This window comes from Lithobates pipiens, unplaced genomic scaffold (assembly GCF_037356315.1).
Source record: "Lithobates pipiens isolate NorthernLeopardFrog02 unplaced genomic scaffold, aLitPip1_a1.2 Scaffold_19, whole genome shotgun sequence".
Taxonomy (NCBI): Eukaryota; Metazoa; Chordata; class Amphibia; order Anura; family Ranidae; genus Lithobates; species Lithobates pipiens.
Window position 1 is genome coordinate 339,564,970 of NW_027507764.1, and position 15,661 is coordinate 339,580,630.

The window sequence follows — 15,661 nt, forward strand, 5'->3', positions numbered from 1 at the left end:
AGAAAGCTCTATTTGTAGGAAAACAAGGACGCAAAACTTCATTTGGGTACAGCATTGCATGACCGCACAATTACCAGTTAAAGCGACGCAGTACCAAATTGTAAAAGTGCTCTGGTCAGGAAGGGGGTAAAACCTTGTTAATAACACTTTAAGGCAGTGGTTCTCAACCTGGGGGTCGAATGACGATTTGCCAGGGGTCACCAAATCCTGGGCAGTTCCTGAAGCCTGCACTGCTCGCCTAGCTTTTTTGCGGCCACCCAGCTGGACTGTTCCTGAAGCCCACTCAGCCTCTTCCCTGCTGCCCATTCAGATCACGGCATGGCTGGGGGGGCAGAGACTAGAGGTCAGCTGACTGGTGAGGAATGTGAAGTGGGAGGGGCTGGAGGAGACCCCATCTCCCGATTTCGGCATAGGGGTCACTGCTGCGAGACACCACAGAGCTGGACACACAGTGAGTAACAATACCTGTGACTATGGTTGCCATTAGAAGTCCCCACTACAGTTTTCAGATAAGCAGATGATCTTGATCAAGAGCACCCAAGTAGGCTGATCAGAACTCCCCCCAGCACTGCCACTCATCCCACCCCCCACCAGCACTGCCACTCATCCCACCCACCACCAGCACTGCCACTCATCCCACCCACCACCAGCACTGCCACTCATCCCACCCACCACCAGCACTGCCACTCATCCCACCCACCACCAGCACTGCCACTCATCCCATTCTCCTCACCCCCCACCAAGGAGTAAGAGAAGAAATAAAAATAAAGAATACATGGAAGGGAGAGGAAAAGAGGGGAGGGGAAACAAAGAAAAAGGGAGAGAAAGAATAAGAGAAAGAACAAAAATGACAGCTAGAAAAAGATGGGGGGGGGGGGGGGGCAAGAAATTAGGATAGAGAGATAAAAGGGAAAGAAAGGAGAACAAAGAGTGGTACATCCTAAAATGTACTATAAGGGGTTTAATACTGTATGAGTGGAAGGGACTCGGGGAGCGCTAAATGTCCATGGGTTAGGGGCGCAAATTACTTGTCTTGCCATGGGTGCTGACAACCCACGCTACAAAAATAATTTTACTCTTAGGGGTCCCCACAACTTGGGAACTTTTATCAAGGGGTCACGGCATTAGAAAGGTTGAGAACCACTACTTTAATGTGAAATCTCCCAAACAGGACATAGACGGCATGAAGAAACTTGGTGGCCTACAGTAGTCCTGCAGAATATGGCTGTCCCATAGGAATGAACATCACCACAATTTGTATACTCAGAAAAAAAAGACAGATGGAGGTTTTCTTTGTGAAGGCAATACAGCGTGGGGCATAGCCACACGGGGAACCTCCGTGGATCAGGGCTTTCAGGTATGTTACCAGTTGGGCTGTACTCAGTGGCATGAACTGATAAAAGGAACATTTTTCCTTTACTATACTGAAATGGACTACAATGTCATCAAGCCATTTCCAGAATACCCTACCATACACTTTAGTGGTGTTGGGGTTTCGGAAAAGGATTCACACTAGGTTCCATGATACTACCTTCACTTGCAGCAAAACTGAAACGTTTTCAGCCACAAAACTAGCCCAAAAGTAAGAGAATAGCTTCCAAAAATGCCTGTTTCTATGTGAAGCTGGTCACTTAGGGCAAATCAGGTCATCAGAAATTCTCTTAAGCTGAGAGTATCTCCACCTGCAGCAGACTTATGCTAGGTTCACACTGCTGTGATCTGATTTTAAGCGCAATTATGTAGTGCAACTTTGAGATGGTTTCTATATTCTATGGGCCCAAAATCCTGCTGGAATCGCACACAAAGTTGTACAGGAACCTTTTCCAAAAATTGTTCTGTGCTGAGTCACATTGATGTGAACGGGCGCCATTGAATACAATGCAATGCCCATTGTCATGCAATTCTGTGCGACTCAAGTCACATCTGAAATTGCACTAGTGTGAATGGAACCTCAACAAGCCACGAGGATAGATATATCTACTGATGTGGATATTTGGCAGGGACATGGGACATCCAGACTATGCACAGAACAATGTTAATGGCTTGGAAAAAAACTATTTTGATGTTATTACCTGCATTTTGCTTCTCCTAATGAGGCTAAAACTTTGATAACTTTAACTGTCCAATCATATGCAAACAAAAATCCAGATTTATTTTTTATTCTCTTTTACATAAATGGATATTCTTGGAAAAGAATATATTCAAATTAGCTTAACCTCATTTAGTAAGTCAAAATTCTCTTTTATAAACTGAACTTGCTACACGTCTGTCATAAATCATACGGGCCTAAAATCACAAGGTAACTAGTGTTAAAGCGTGCATTTTCAAACATCTATTGACAAGGAGTTCTCATAGATGGTGAGAAAGCGATCTGAATGAGAGAAATCAATTGATTCCCCCCCCACCCCACTCCATACGCTAACAGTATGGATGGATGAATCTTACACTACTGACTATTGCAGGGGTATTGAATTAAAATTCCACAACTTGTGTCAGGTGACGTGGCAAGTGAGATGTGGCAGGTGACGTGGCAAGTGAGATGTGGCAGGTGACGTGGCAAGCGGTACCATTTGCCGTATGCAACAAGTCATTTAATTTTACAGCCCTGGGTGGCTGCATTGCTGTGTTTAAGTGGGCAGTCACTGGGGCCATAAAACCACAGCTCAACTGAGTGCTTTGTTCAGTGTGAATGATCTCCTGCTGTTAGGCTTCTTGCACACTGGGGCAGGTGGGCGCGACGGTAAAGCGGCACTATTTTTAGCACCGATTTACCGGTGTTTTAGCGGCACTATTCGGCCGTTAGCGGGGTTAAAACCACTCTGCTAGTGGCCGAAAAAGGGTTAAAACCGCTTGTAAACGACGCTTTGGCGGCGTGTTTACAGCGATGCCCCGTTGTTTTCAATGAGAAGGACCTGTCATCCTAGAACATGTCATAATAATAACAACAATAATAAGTTCACGCTATTGCGATACCAGACATCGCATGTAATTCACAGCGCCACTGCTGTTCACATTACATGCAATGTCAGCCATACAGTTAGTATGGCTGATATCGCACTGCATTCGGTGCAAACACGCACAGGACCCTTTTTTCTGTTCAGACCAGAATCGGATCGCATATGTTCACACATATGCGATCCAATTCATGTCCGAACTGTCAGTTCGTAGTGCGATATGCGAGCTGAAATGGGGGTGTCATTAACATATAATGACACTCCCCAGCAGTTCGCATATGGCCGTGTGTGTCGGGTGCGATGCGGTTGATTCGCAGGGTTCTCGCATCGCAATAGTGTGAACAATCCTTAATAGTAACAATGACGAGCCCATGGTAAAGCGTCCATGCAATGTTAGTGGTAGGAATGAGATCTATGTGCAATCACTGATCATTCTCTATATAGGAGGCATGTGTCATCCTAGAACATGTCATAAAATATATTATTATTATTATGATTATAATAATAATCCCATGGTAAAAATGTCCATGCAATGTTAGTGGTAGGGATTGGATTTATGTGCAATCACTGATCATTCTCTATACAGTTGGCATGTGTCATCCTAGAACATGTCATAAAATAATAATAATAATAATAATAATAGTGATAATGATCCCATGGTAAAACATCCAAGTGATGTTAGCGGTAGGGATTGTATCAATGTGCAATCACTGATCATTCTCTATACAGATGACGTGTGTCATCCTAGAACATGTCCTAATAAGAATCTGTAGAACATGCCTGTAAGACATGACACACCCCTCTGTGAGATCACCATGCAGACTGGTTTCCTGACCCACAGAGCTCACAGTCAATAAGATAAACAAGGACAGGAGAAGCAGCATGGATGCCCCTGATCACACCCAGCACAGGGAGCATGCCCCCATCAGAAGCCCCCCTCCATAGCATATAGTGTAAAAGCCATGCACATGTACTATACCTTGTTCATTCCATTACCCATGGCTGTGTCTGGGCTGCACTGACTAGGACAACAGGAAGCAAAGCTGTGTGATCTGTAGTGTCCCTGAATGTGTGTCCTGCTAGAACATGTGTACAGAGGTGTGTGTGGGATGGCCTGGCTGGGCTCAGTCTGTCGGGGACTGATCACTCAGTAACAGCTGAAGCTGCTCCCTTCTCGGTCCGCCTCGCTCTGCGCCGTCTCCTCCTATGCTGACTCCTTGTTTACAGGCGAGTTCCCGTCACATGAGGCTCACCACTGCCCTCTGCTGGACGCCCACCTCCCTTTCCTATCAGCGTTGCTTGCTGCAGCTACAAAACGAAACTAAACGTTCACTAGTGGCGCAGCTGTGCATAGCAGCCAATCGGCTTCTGTCTTCAGCTTGTTCAGCGCTTTACAAATAAAAGCTGGAAGCTGTTTGGTTGTCATGCACAGCTGCTCCAGTTTTAGTAAACCCCCCTCACTGTAGGCACAAATATGGCTTATTATTTTTTCCAGTACAGTGGTTGTCATATGTGTCCGTCAAAGGGGACATTTAAGTGTCACCATGCACATTGCAATCTGACAATGCAATCTTTGTACACTCCATCGTATATTTACCAAATACTAATATGAGGAACTTCCTAAACTTACCCAGTCAATCTATTCAATCAGGCAGGCTCTTGGGTTATATAGTTGTTGGTAGATCTACAGTTGGCCATACACTATACAATATGATTATACAATCTCCTTTAGATTTACCATTACTTAGTGCAAAGGCCTGTCTGATTTGATATAAATTTAATTCTACAGTCTAGTTGTACAAGTTAGCGTCACCACCCACAGCTTTGGATTCATGTGAGCCTTCAGCCTGCTGGAGTATCTCTGTCGTATTGAATAGTGATCTCTTGGAGTTCATGAAGTATGCCCCAAGTAGGGATGAGCTCAGGCATGTTCGCATGGAACACGTGCAGAGCCTGCCAGGAAGTCGGCGAAGCGCTACGCTCATCACAGGCAGTAAGACATTGCCCTGATGCGCGGCTGCAGAGATCGGACAATATCTCACTGCCTGTGATTAGCGCAGCACTGTGCCAACTTCCTGGCGGGCTCTGCACGTGTTCCATGTGAACACGCCTGAGCTCATCCCTAGCCCCGAGCCGCCTTCTCCCGCCGCTGTCTTCTCCCTCACCGCTGCTGTCTTCTCCCTCGCCGCCGCTGTCTTATTCCTTGCCACTGCTGTCTTCTCTTCATTGGATGGTCACGCCTCATGGCTATATAAGAGATGTCAGACAGTGGGGGACGTCCCAATGGAGGAAGACAGCCTCGGGATAAGAGTGGCCTTTTTTGTTTTTAGTGGGTAACCGGCGGCCAGGAAGAAGACAGCGGCGACGAGGAAGAAGACAGCAGCATCCATCTTGGTACACCCCCAATTATCAGCAGTGAGCCTAGAGTTAGAAGTCGGCAAGTGGACATCTTTATACACCCACCAGAGTCTTGCTTTTCACAGTTATTTTTAACAGTAAACTCAGCTTATTTAGTGAACTATAAGTTGAGTTTGCTGTTAAAAATAACTGTGAAAAGCATAACTCTGGTGGGTGTATAAAGATGTCCGCTTGTGACTTATAACACTAGGCTTACGATGGACAAGTGCGGGAGTATCAAGATGGCCTCAACGCAACATCCCTTCAGTCACATATTCAGAAGGGGAGCGGCTTCCCGATAACACTTGCCTGCTCGCCTCGCTCAGTCACACGCCAGCTTGCTGGCATGATTGCTCACTGACTAGCCTGCCTGTCCGCTCGCTCACCCGCTGGCTGCTCAGTCCCCCGCCGGCTCACGCGCTCATTATTTTCTCGGGGGGAGCAATTGCCTCATTGCCCCCCTCCCCTGGATCTGCCCCTGCCCTGGACACACAAGATAGTCCTGGAAACGGCGGTGACCAATCAGGCGACATGCGGGGGGGGGGGGGGGGGGAGGGCGGGGAGAGGGAAACTGAGCAAATACCGGCACTCGGCCGGGACTAAGGCTGCTTTCACACTGGGGCGGTATTCAGGCGTTACAGCGCTAAAAATAGCGCATGTGTAACGCCTGAAAAAAACCGGCCCCTTTAACTCCAGTGTGAAAGCCGGAGGGCTTTCACACTGGAGCGATGCGCTGGCAGGACGGTGAAAAAAGTTCTGCTAGCCGCATCTTTGCAGCGGTGAAGGAGCAGTGTATTCACTGCTCCTAAACCGCTCCTACCCATTGAAATCAATGGGACACCGCGGCAATACCGCCGGCAAAGCGCCGCTGCAGCGGCGCTTTGCGGGCGGGTTTAACCCCTTTTCGGCCGCTAGCGGGGGTTAAAACCACCCCGCTAGCGCCCGCACACCGCCGCTAAAACGACGGTAAAGCGACGCTAAAAATAGCGGCACTTTACTGCCGACGCCGCTCCCGCTGCAGTGTGAAAGCAGCCTAAGGAGAAAAAGAATGGCGTTGGATTCTCCTCACAGCATGGCGCTGGATCCCAGTGACAATGAAGATTCTCACAACAATATTATCTGCCCTCCTAAACAGAAAAGAAAAATTGATACTTCTGAAGGAAATGTTAAAATCCATATGATGCAAAATTTAATGCTATCCCCACCACAGGGCAACCAGTTTCAGACTCCACCATTAAAGAAATTGTAATGTCTTTAACCACTTGCCTACTGGGCACTTAAACCCCCCTCCTGCCCAGACCAATTTTCAGCTTTCAGCGCTGTCACATTTTGAATGACAATTACTTATGTAATACTGTACCCAAATGAATTTTTTGTCATTTTTTTCATACAAATAGAGCTTTCTTTTGGTGGCATGTGAGGCCCAAATTTTTTTTAAATTCCTCCACTGTTAGGGCTCTCCACTCATAGGGCATAAGAGGACACTGGGTTACTTGCTATAAATTGTTGAGCATACAGGTTGCACTGGGCCACAATCGATGCAAGCATGTCCTCAGTAAAAATTAAATGTAAAAAGTCTATCGAGGGAAAAAATTTTTGTGTCCACCTGGACTCCTGGGTGGGCCGTGAAAGGGGGAATGTTAGCTTCTCCTGAATTAGGAGGAAGCCACAAGGGGTTTTGAAGGGAATAGGGAAGGCTGGCATGGGACCTAACCCTTTGGAGCTGAGGTGACACCCCACTGGTACTTGGCCTTTCTTGCTGAGATACTGAGGTGCTGGTGGATGGCACTGCGTTGCTGGTGGATGGCACTGCCTCCTCACCAGTACGCCTTTGTCTGACGGACGGACTCTCATCTTCCTAATCTGAGGCTGTCATTGTACCACTGCTTAGGACAGGCTCGTAGTCCACGTCAGACTCAGAATCTGAATATGAGGAGGAATCTGAAGCGGAGAGCTCCCCGTTGCTCTAGTCGGCTGCAGGAATATTGTATGCCTCCTCGGCTGAAAATAATCTTTGTGACATTCTTAGTGATCACAAATGGCACTGATATATTGCACTGATGACACGTGACACTGATGTGGCAGATGAAACTGACAGGTGACACTGATGTGGCAGGTGACACTGACAGGTGACACTAACAGGTGGCACTGATGACAGGTGACACTGATATGGCAGGTGACACTGACAGGTGACACTAACAGGTGGCACTGATGACAGGTGACACTAATGTGGCAGGTGACACTGACAGGTGACACTGATGTGGCAGGTGGCACTGACGACAGGTGGCACTGATATGTGGCACTGATGACACGTGACACTGGCAGATGGCACTGATATGTGGCACTGATGACACGTGACACTGGCAGATGGCACTGATACGTGGCACTGATGCTACATGGCACTGATGACACGTGGCACTGGAAGATGGCACTGGCAGATGGCACTGTGGGCACTGTAATACTGTATATGTTTTACACTTTCAATCACTATAGCACAGGTCGCTTTCCCTCCTCACACATGGTCTCTGTGTGAGGAGGGAGAGCTGGCAATGAGAGATGATCTCATATGTTTACATTTGAGATCATCTCTCATTGGAAGCTCCAATCACACTGTGAATGGCCGCTGTGATTGGTAATTTACAGCGATCTGTGATTGGCCAACACAGATTTGCCCCCCTCCCCTTGGGGGTGCGCGGGGAAAGAGTAAACAGGAGGACGTCCAGCAGTCTTTTGTCTATAGTGCGGGTACGAAGTGGTTAATGGGAGCTCTGCAGCAAGACATGATTAACTTCATGCAGCAGTCTAAAAAAGACAGTGGAAATTGGTGACAGACTGGAGTATGTGGAGAATAAATTGTGTGAATTCACTGACGCAAACAATGATCTGGTTGAGGCTCATTTTGATGTAGATGAGGAATTAAAAAATCTCAAATTGGTGGAGCGCATATGCAAGGCTCGACATGGAAGACGTGTTTCACTAGAGCTCCATACTCCCCGCTGCATTATCAGGACTCCAACGTGCACCCGAGCCGCCCTGCAACCCCCACTACAACAGCAATCACCTCTCGGTACATCACAGCCTTTCCCGGGATGGTTCTGAAGGGTCACCGGAGCAAGAACAAGCCAAAACCCATTAAGGAAGCTCTGGCCCAAAATGGCGGCAAAGGCCTTAGCTAAAAAGCACGTCGCTTCCCCAGCTAGATCAGGACATGCTGACAGTGACGATGAAGACGGAGCTGATTTTCACATCGGCGGTTCTCCTACCCTGCCGCCCTCAGGTATGTCCCAGTCAGACTTCCTCAAATATATGGAAGCTATGCTGCAGAGGGCCCTTAAAGCTACCTCGGATGAAATCACAAATAGACTGTCCCCTGAGATTGGGGAGCTAGGCCAACGCACAGTGGACCTGGAGACCATGGTGGAGGATTTTGAACTCACTCTCCAGGAGCAGGCCCAAGAGCAGGCAGCTTTCCATGACGAGAATGCCGCACTTCTCTCACGATTGGAAGATGCAGAGAACTGCTCCCGCAAATCCAATCTGCACCTATGCAGCATACCTGAAACAATAGATGATCTGCAATCTTTTTCCACTGCCCTATTTCAAGAACTTTCACCCTCTGTACCAATAGAACATTTAGAATTCAATAGAATTCACAGTGCTCTCACCCGCCGTCAAACAGATGGTCCACCACGGCACATTATTATTAAAGTGCACTTCTTCCGCACAAAGGAACAACTGCTTGCTGCCACTCGCAACAAAGACGCCTTCCTGTTCCAGAGCCATACGTACCAACTTTTCGCTGACTTGGCCCCCCTTACAATAGCCAAGCGTCATGCAATGAAGCCTCAACTCCAAATCCTAGTGCAGCACCAGCTGAAATACACATGGCGTTTTACTTTCGCCCTGCAGTTCTCTTACCAAGGGCAGCAACACTCCTGCACATCACCTGATTCCCTTCAACATCTCCTTGAATCCCTTCATCTGACCGTCCCAGCCCAGCAATCAGAGACTATGTTACCTCGCATGCCAGCCCGCACTACTGCTCATCCATATGCTGCCTCTCCAAAATGGTCCCAACCAGGCCCTTCTTCAATTTGGAAGGGGACCCCTTCCTATTCACCTCAGGATGGCACTAATAACCCGCAACTATATATACCCCGCTGAGTGTGCTCAAATAACTTGCTCTTTTGCTTTTTTCCCCTGTACCGACAGCGGACTCTTGATTAAAGTTCTAGAAATTCCACATTCCAATTCTGACGATGTTTCTTCAATCAAGATACAGGGGGACTGTTTTGTAGTGGGTTCCCCCTCACAGTTAAGGGGTGATCTACGCAGTTCCCCTCCACCCTCAGGGCGTTGCACAGGTTCAGATTTATTTTTCTTTCACCTGATGTTGAATGTATGTTCCATCTGATAACTCATTGCACTTTTTAGTTTATAAGTTTTAATTGATCTATACCTCTGCTATACTCATTTTTAAAGCTATCATGTTGTAACTATGCTGTCACGTTCCGCACAGGAATTTACCTATTGTAGCCCAAGATGTTCTGAACGTTAGTTTCCCTTCACTTCCCCTCCTATCTTTCCTTCCCTTTCTTTTCCCTCCCCTCTCATCCCTTCCCCTCCCCTCTCCCCCCCCCCCCCCCCTTCCCTCATCTCTTACCCTCTCCCTTTACTTCCTTTTCCCTCCACATACTTCCCTTCTCCCCCCTAACCTTCCCTTCCTCCCTGCCTCATCTTTTTAAGCTCTCCATGTGCTCCACCTGCCCTTCTTCCCCTTTTCCCAGCACCCTCCCTACTCTGAGGTATAATAACCTTATAGTTGTAGTTCTGATTATGATAGGTTATATTACTGTTTTTGTTGAAATATTAGGTAAGCTGTTAACACCCTAAGAGTATACATTCACGAGTAGGTTTGTTATCTCAGGTTTGCAGTGGGGAGCTGTCACTGCTCCCCCCTCCTAAGGTGCACCCACCCTCCAGCTGGCTGGCCTGCTGGTGAGTCTGTGCACTATTTGGTCGCACAACAAAGTCCAACCTCTCTGCTTTTCCATGACCATTTGTTTGCCCTACAATACTCCTCTCTTACCCTTTTATTTCTCTTGTTTCCTCCTTCTGCTTTGCTCTTGCTTCTCCTCCTTTCCTCTCTTTTCTAGTCGGTCAGATGGCATGACCCTAGAGGCAACTCTTAATAATTCTCTATATGCCCCCGGATGGCCCCTTTGAACATACTCTCTCTAAATGTTAAGGGCCTTAACTCCCCTAACAAAAGGGTTAAGGCCTTTCAATCATTTGCGTCCCTGAAAGGTAGCATAGTGGCCCTACAGGAAACCCATTTTTCTGTCCCAGTGTTCACTGCCTCCGCCACTACGAAACAGCGAGGCAGCTTAATAGCCCTTCATGACACTCTTCCCTTTACTTTATTAACTGAAATTAAGGATCCTGAAGGCCGATATATTATACTGGTGGATCTATTACAAGATAAAGAAACCACTACTGTTTCCTATTATGCCCCAAATAGCAACCCAAGCCCCTTTTTTCACATTTGTTCCAAGTGATATGTACTCACTGCGAAGGCATACTATTTCTGTGTGGCGATTCTAATCTAGCGTTACACCCACACCTAGACAAATCTCCTTACGCCCCTGAGCAATACTCTCCCTCCATAATCTTTCAGAAACGACTCCAGCAAGCCTCTTTGCTTGATACCTGGCGAGAATGCAACCCTTCTAAGAAAAACTATACATATTATTCTTACCCTCACAAGTTCTTTTCCAGGATTGACCATATTTTTGTTTCGGTTGCATCCTCCCCGATCCTGCTCGGCTCTACTATACAACCTATCACCTGGTTGGACCACTGTGCAGTAATTACCACAATCTCCTCCCTGATCCCACAATCCAGAGACCGCACCTGGTGCATTAATGAGGTGCACCTCACCAATCAGTCGTACTGTCTAGATATTCAACTTGCCCTTAAAGATTATTTATTAACTAACTCCACCCCTGGCATCTCGTCTGTCCTACTGTGGGAAGCACACAATCTGGTGATCTGGGGCACGTGCATCTCGGTGTCCACTCATCTTAAACGCGATAAAAAGCTACAAATAACCCAACCGAAAGCGGATTTCCACCATTGCTTTCTTAAATTCCAGTCCTCTCCTGCTGAACCCCATAGAATAGCCTTAGAGAAGGCCAAAGCTGTATTGAACCTGCTGTTTGCCGAATTGACTGATAAGGCCATACGCAGATCCAATCACACCATTTATACCAAGGCCACCAAGCCAGATACCTTCCTGGCAATGCGCCTTCGTCGCCCGGACTAGGCTTAACTAGATAAAAATATTTACACTAGCAACCCAGTTAAAGTACTCTCCGGGTTCCACAAGAGGCTAAAGGAACTATATACAAAAAAGAAAAGAAAGAATTCCCCGTGGGGTTTTCTGGCAGCAAGAAAGGACAATCGCTATTTTTATTATCGAAATCCCATCGCACATGCGCATCTCAACCGCATCCCGCCCGCTGCGATCACGGAACGCTGCCGGCATGGGAACTGCCCCATCTTGTGGTGGAACTTGAAAATGACAGGGCTGTTGAAAGAAGACACACACTGATTTTTATGTGTCTCCCCACCATGTCGGGAAGCCCGTAAAGACCCAACAAATGATTATAACATGGGGTAGACTCCACAATGGGGACCCAGACACCTGCGTGTAAAAAAAAATAAAAAGGGGGATGGAAGAAAAAACATACAGTAATCAATAATGAATTCAATTTCGTATTAAATTGTACTATTTTAGAATATTGTAATTGATGGTACAAATATTATCAAATCCTGATACATCATTGTTGAAAGAGCCAGTGAAACGGAAAACCAAAAACATAAAAGTTGTAAAAACGAATTATGAATCTAAATTCTGTGATATACTTAAATAAAAAAAATATATTTGATTATTATATTTTATAGTGTTTTCCGGATCCAGCAAGGACGGAAGGGATTTTGTTTATTATTTCTGGTGGTTTATATATTTATAACGTATAGAAGTCTTAAGGTAATACATAAATATAAATGGTATGCCACAGATTTTAAGTATTTTCTGAAAGGTTATGACAGATCCCATCAAGATCTCATTTACCACCCCAAGAACAAAACATTATTATAAAAATACACAATAACGATGGAAAGGGGTGCGAGATGAGGTGGGGGGATTTTTTAATTTAGTTATAATAATTAGATTTTTATTTTGTTCTTTTTTCCTTTTGAGTTGTTGCAGCATATAATTCCTTCCTTTTTGTAAACAAATCCCAATATTAAACTGTATTGAATAGAATCCAAATAATAAAACCATCCTAGCTGGTTTTACCTGAACTGTAACCTTTTAGAAAAGGTGCGAACAAAACAGACTCATTTAAGCCCGGATATGTCACAGCTTGTAATCTATATATTGATATTATTGCAGAGATATCTGAAACCCCCTGAGGAAGACTATTACGGTAAATCCCATGGTCGAAATCCATAGGGGTATAATGTCTCAGGCTATGAAATTTATACTGTAGGGACTTTAATTCAAACTACCACTTCAATGGATTGAAAGTATTATGTATATGTATTTATTTTCCTGCACTAATTTTTTCCACACTATTGTACACCAGAGCTCATATTTTAATACATTTTTTGTACTCTAATGTCATTTGACGAGTGATTTTGATAATAAAAAATAGTTAGTTGACTTTTACAAAGTGATTGTCCTTTCTTGCTACCAGAAAACCCCACGGGGAATTCTTTCTTTTCTTTTTTGAATAAAGTTACGATGTGCGCAGCTAGCTCAAATTTATGTTTACGTGCCTTCTCTTGCTAGAGGAACTATATAAAGCAAAACCCTCCTTCCCTCTCACTCAGGCTGAGGCATTATTTTGAGATATCCCAATACCCACATTGTCGAACGCCATTTGTGAGTCCCTGGAGAGCCCCATCACAGCCGAAGAGGTCCTCTTAGCTATCAAAACTCTTAAACCCCATAAACGACCTGGTCCTGATGGCCCCTCCAACACTTACTTTAGCTCCACTTCTTTCTAATTCTTTTAATGCTTTACTCCAACATTATTCCTTTGGCCGAGACACGTTGACAGCTATAATAGCCATGATACCTAAGCCCCTTTGGTCCAATTTCAGGCCCATTTCCCTACTTAACCTGGACATCAAGATTCTAGCCAAAATGATGGTGCTACGTCTTAACCAGATTATTGGGGGGCTAATCTATAAAGACCAAGTGGGTTTTATACCACAATGACAAGTCAGCGTCAATATCCAACGGGTTATCCTACTCCAACATCTAGCTCGATCTTGTAAAATACCAATGCACCTTTTATCCTTGGATATAAAGCATTTGATACGGTTTTCTGGCCCTAGCTGCACTTTATCCTATGTCGCTGGGGCTTCGGGCCCGTATTTTCTACAATGGGTTAGCTCCCTATATAATCAAGCACAAGCTTATGTTAAGTACTCGGGGTTTCGTTCAGATAGCTTCCAAATACAAAGGGGGATCAGACAGGGATGCCCCCTCTCTCCCCTAATTTTTGCTCTAGTGATCGAGCCCCTAGCTGCTTTGATTAGAGCGAGTCCGGATATCAAAGGATTGGAAATTGCATCTACGTCTCACAAAATTTGCCTATTCGCTGATGACGCACTCCTCTTCTTAACCTCCTCTCGCACCATACTCCCAAAGCTCATTCGGATCTTGGACAAATTTGCTAATATAACAGGTTTAGAAGTTAATCAATCCAAGTCTAAGGCTCTCAACGTGTCTCTCCCACAACAGGAATTCACTCACCTACAGGACCACTTCCCCTTTCTCTGGTCAACATCATCAATACCATATCTCGGGATAAAGCTAACTGGTAATCCCGCTTTTCTTTATCAGGCAAACTATCTCACTATGCTGTCACACTTGTCCTCCCTGCTGAATGCCTGGTGACCGCTTTGTGTCTCGTGGCTTGGACAGGTTGCGGCTGTTAAAATGTCTTTACTCCAAAAACTTCTGTATCTCTACAGAGTTCTCTCAATCGCAATCTCCTCCTATTTTCATTGAATCCTTCAGACCCGGGTACGTAAATACATATGGGGCTCCATAAAACTTAGGGTGACTAGATCCATTCTCCTCTGCAGAAAACTTAGTGGAGGCCTAGGACTTCCTAACTTTGCCCGCTATTACCATGCAGCCCATCTGGCCCAAATAACCCTACTACATGCAAAAACTGAAATACCACTATGGGTCAGTCTGGAAGCGCTAGAACTTTTCACCCTTGTGGTGCTTAACTTATTATGGCTGCCCTCTTCCACCAGTGGCCTTATAACCAACCCCGTCAAACACCACTCTCTCAGGCTATGGGACAGTTTATGTGACCCTTTCAAATTAATATCTCCTCACTCCCCATTACTCTCTTTCCTAGGTCAACCGCTTTTCTATCCAGCCTTTACCAAACTAAGTTCTTTTCAGCTCTGGTCCCAAGCAGGGTTGAGTCGAATTTGTGATCTGGTCACTGATACCGCCCTTAAAACATTTCCTGCCCTTCAGTCTCAAGCCAAACTTCCTCCTAATGAATGCTTCCGCTATTTCCAAATTGCCCACTTTGCCCAAACAGTAATAGGCTCTTGCTCCTCTTTGGATGACCTATCAATCTATGAAGGTATTTGCAACTCAGACCCACATGCTCCGGCATCATATCACATCTCTACAATCAACTCACCTCCCCGCCAGCTAACCTCCCTTCTTATGCTGCACAGTGGTCCAAGGACCTACAGATCAAGCTGGATGCTGAAGATTGGGCAAGCATATGGACCAACACAAAATCTTTATCACATAACATTGTAGCGTTGGAGGCAAACTATAAGGTCCTCATGCGGTGGTATCTTGTCCCAGCAAGGATTTCTACATTTTTACCGAACTATCCACCCATATGTTTCCGAGGCTGTGGAGAGAGGGGTACGCACTTCCATATTTGGTGGTCATGCCCTATTGTGTAACAATTTTGGACAATAATATTTCACATGGCCTCCACATTACTTCGGGATACCTTAGACCCTGACCCATCCCTGGCATTGTTGAACCATGTGCAGGGGGACTATACAAAAGCCCAACTTCGTCTCCTTCTCCAACTTACTACAGCGGCTAAACAGACTGTAGCCAGAACCTAGAAAACCTCGAAATTAAGTATAGTGGAAGTGAAAAATAGAGTCACCCAAGCTATGATTCATAGCAAAATTGAAGCTACCATCCTAGACCTAATCCCCCAACACCGCAAAACCTGGAC

At 45.7% G+C, this 15,661-nt stretch overlaps 1 protein-coding gene across 1 annotated transcript in view; it reads right to left on the reverse strand.

Moving 5' to 3' along the window:
* DUSP22 (dual specificity phosphatase 22) overlaps positions 1-4,176 on the reverse strand; it is a 144,629-nt gene extending 140,453 nt beyond the window's left edge. The window contains exon 1 of the mRNA XM_077492108.1: positions 3,934-4,176. Within this exon, the coding sequence (XP_077348234.1) occupies positions 3,934-3,954 (21 nt within the window). The 5' untranslated portion in view covers positions 3,955-4,176. The remainder of the gene's footprint in view (positions 1-3,933) is intronic.
* Positions 4,177-15,661: the final 11,485 nt, after the last annotated feature.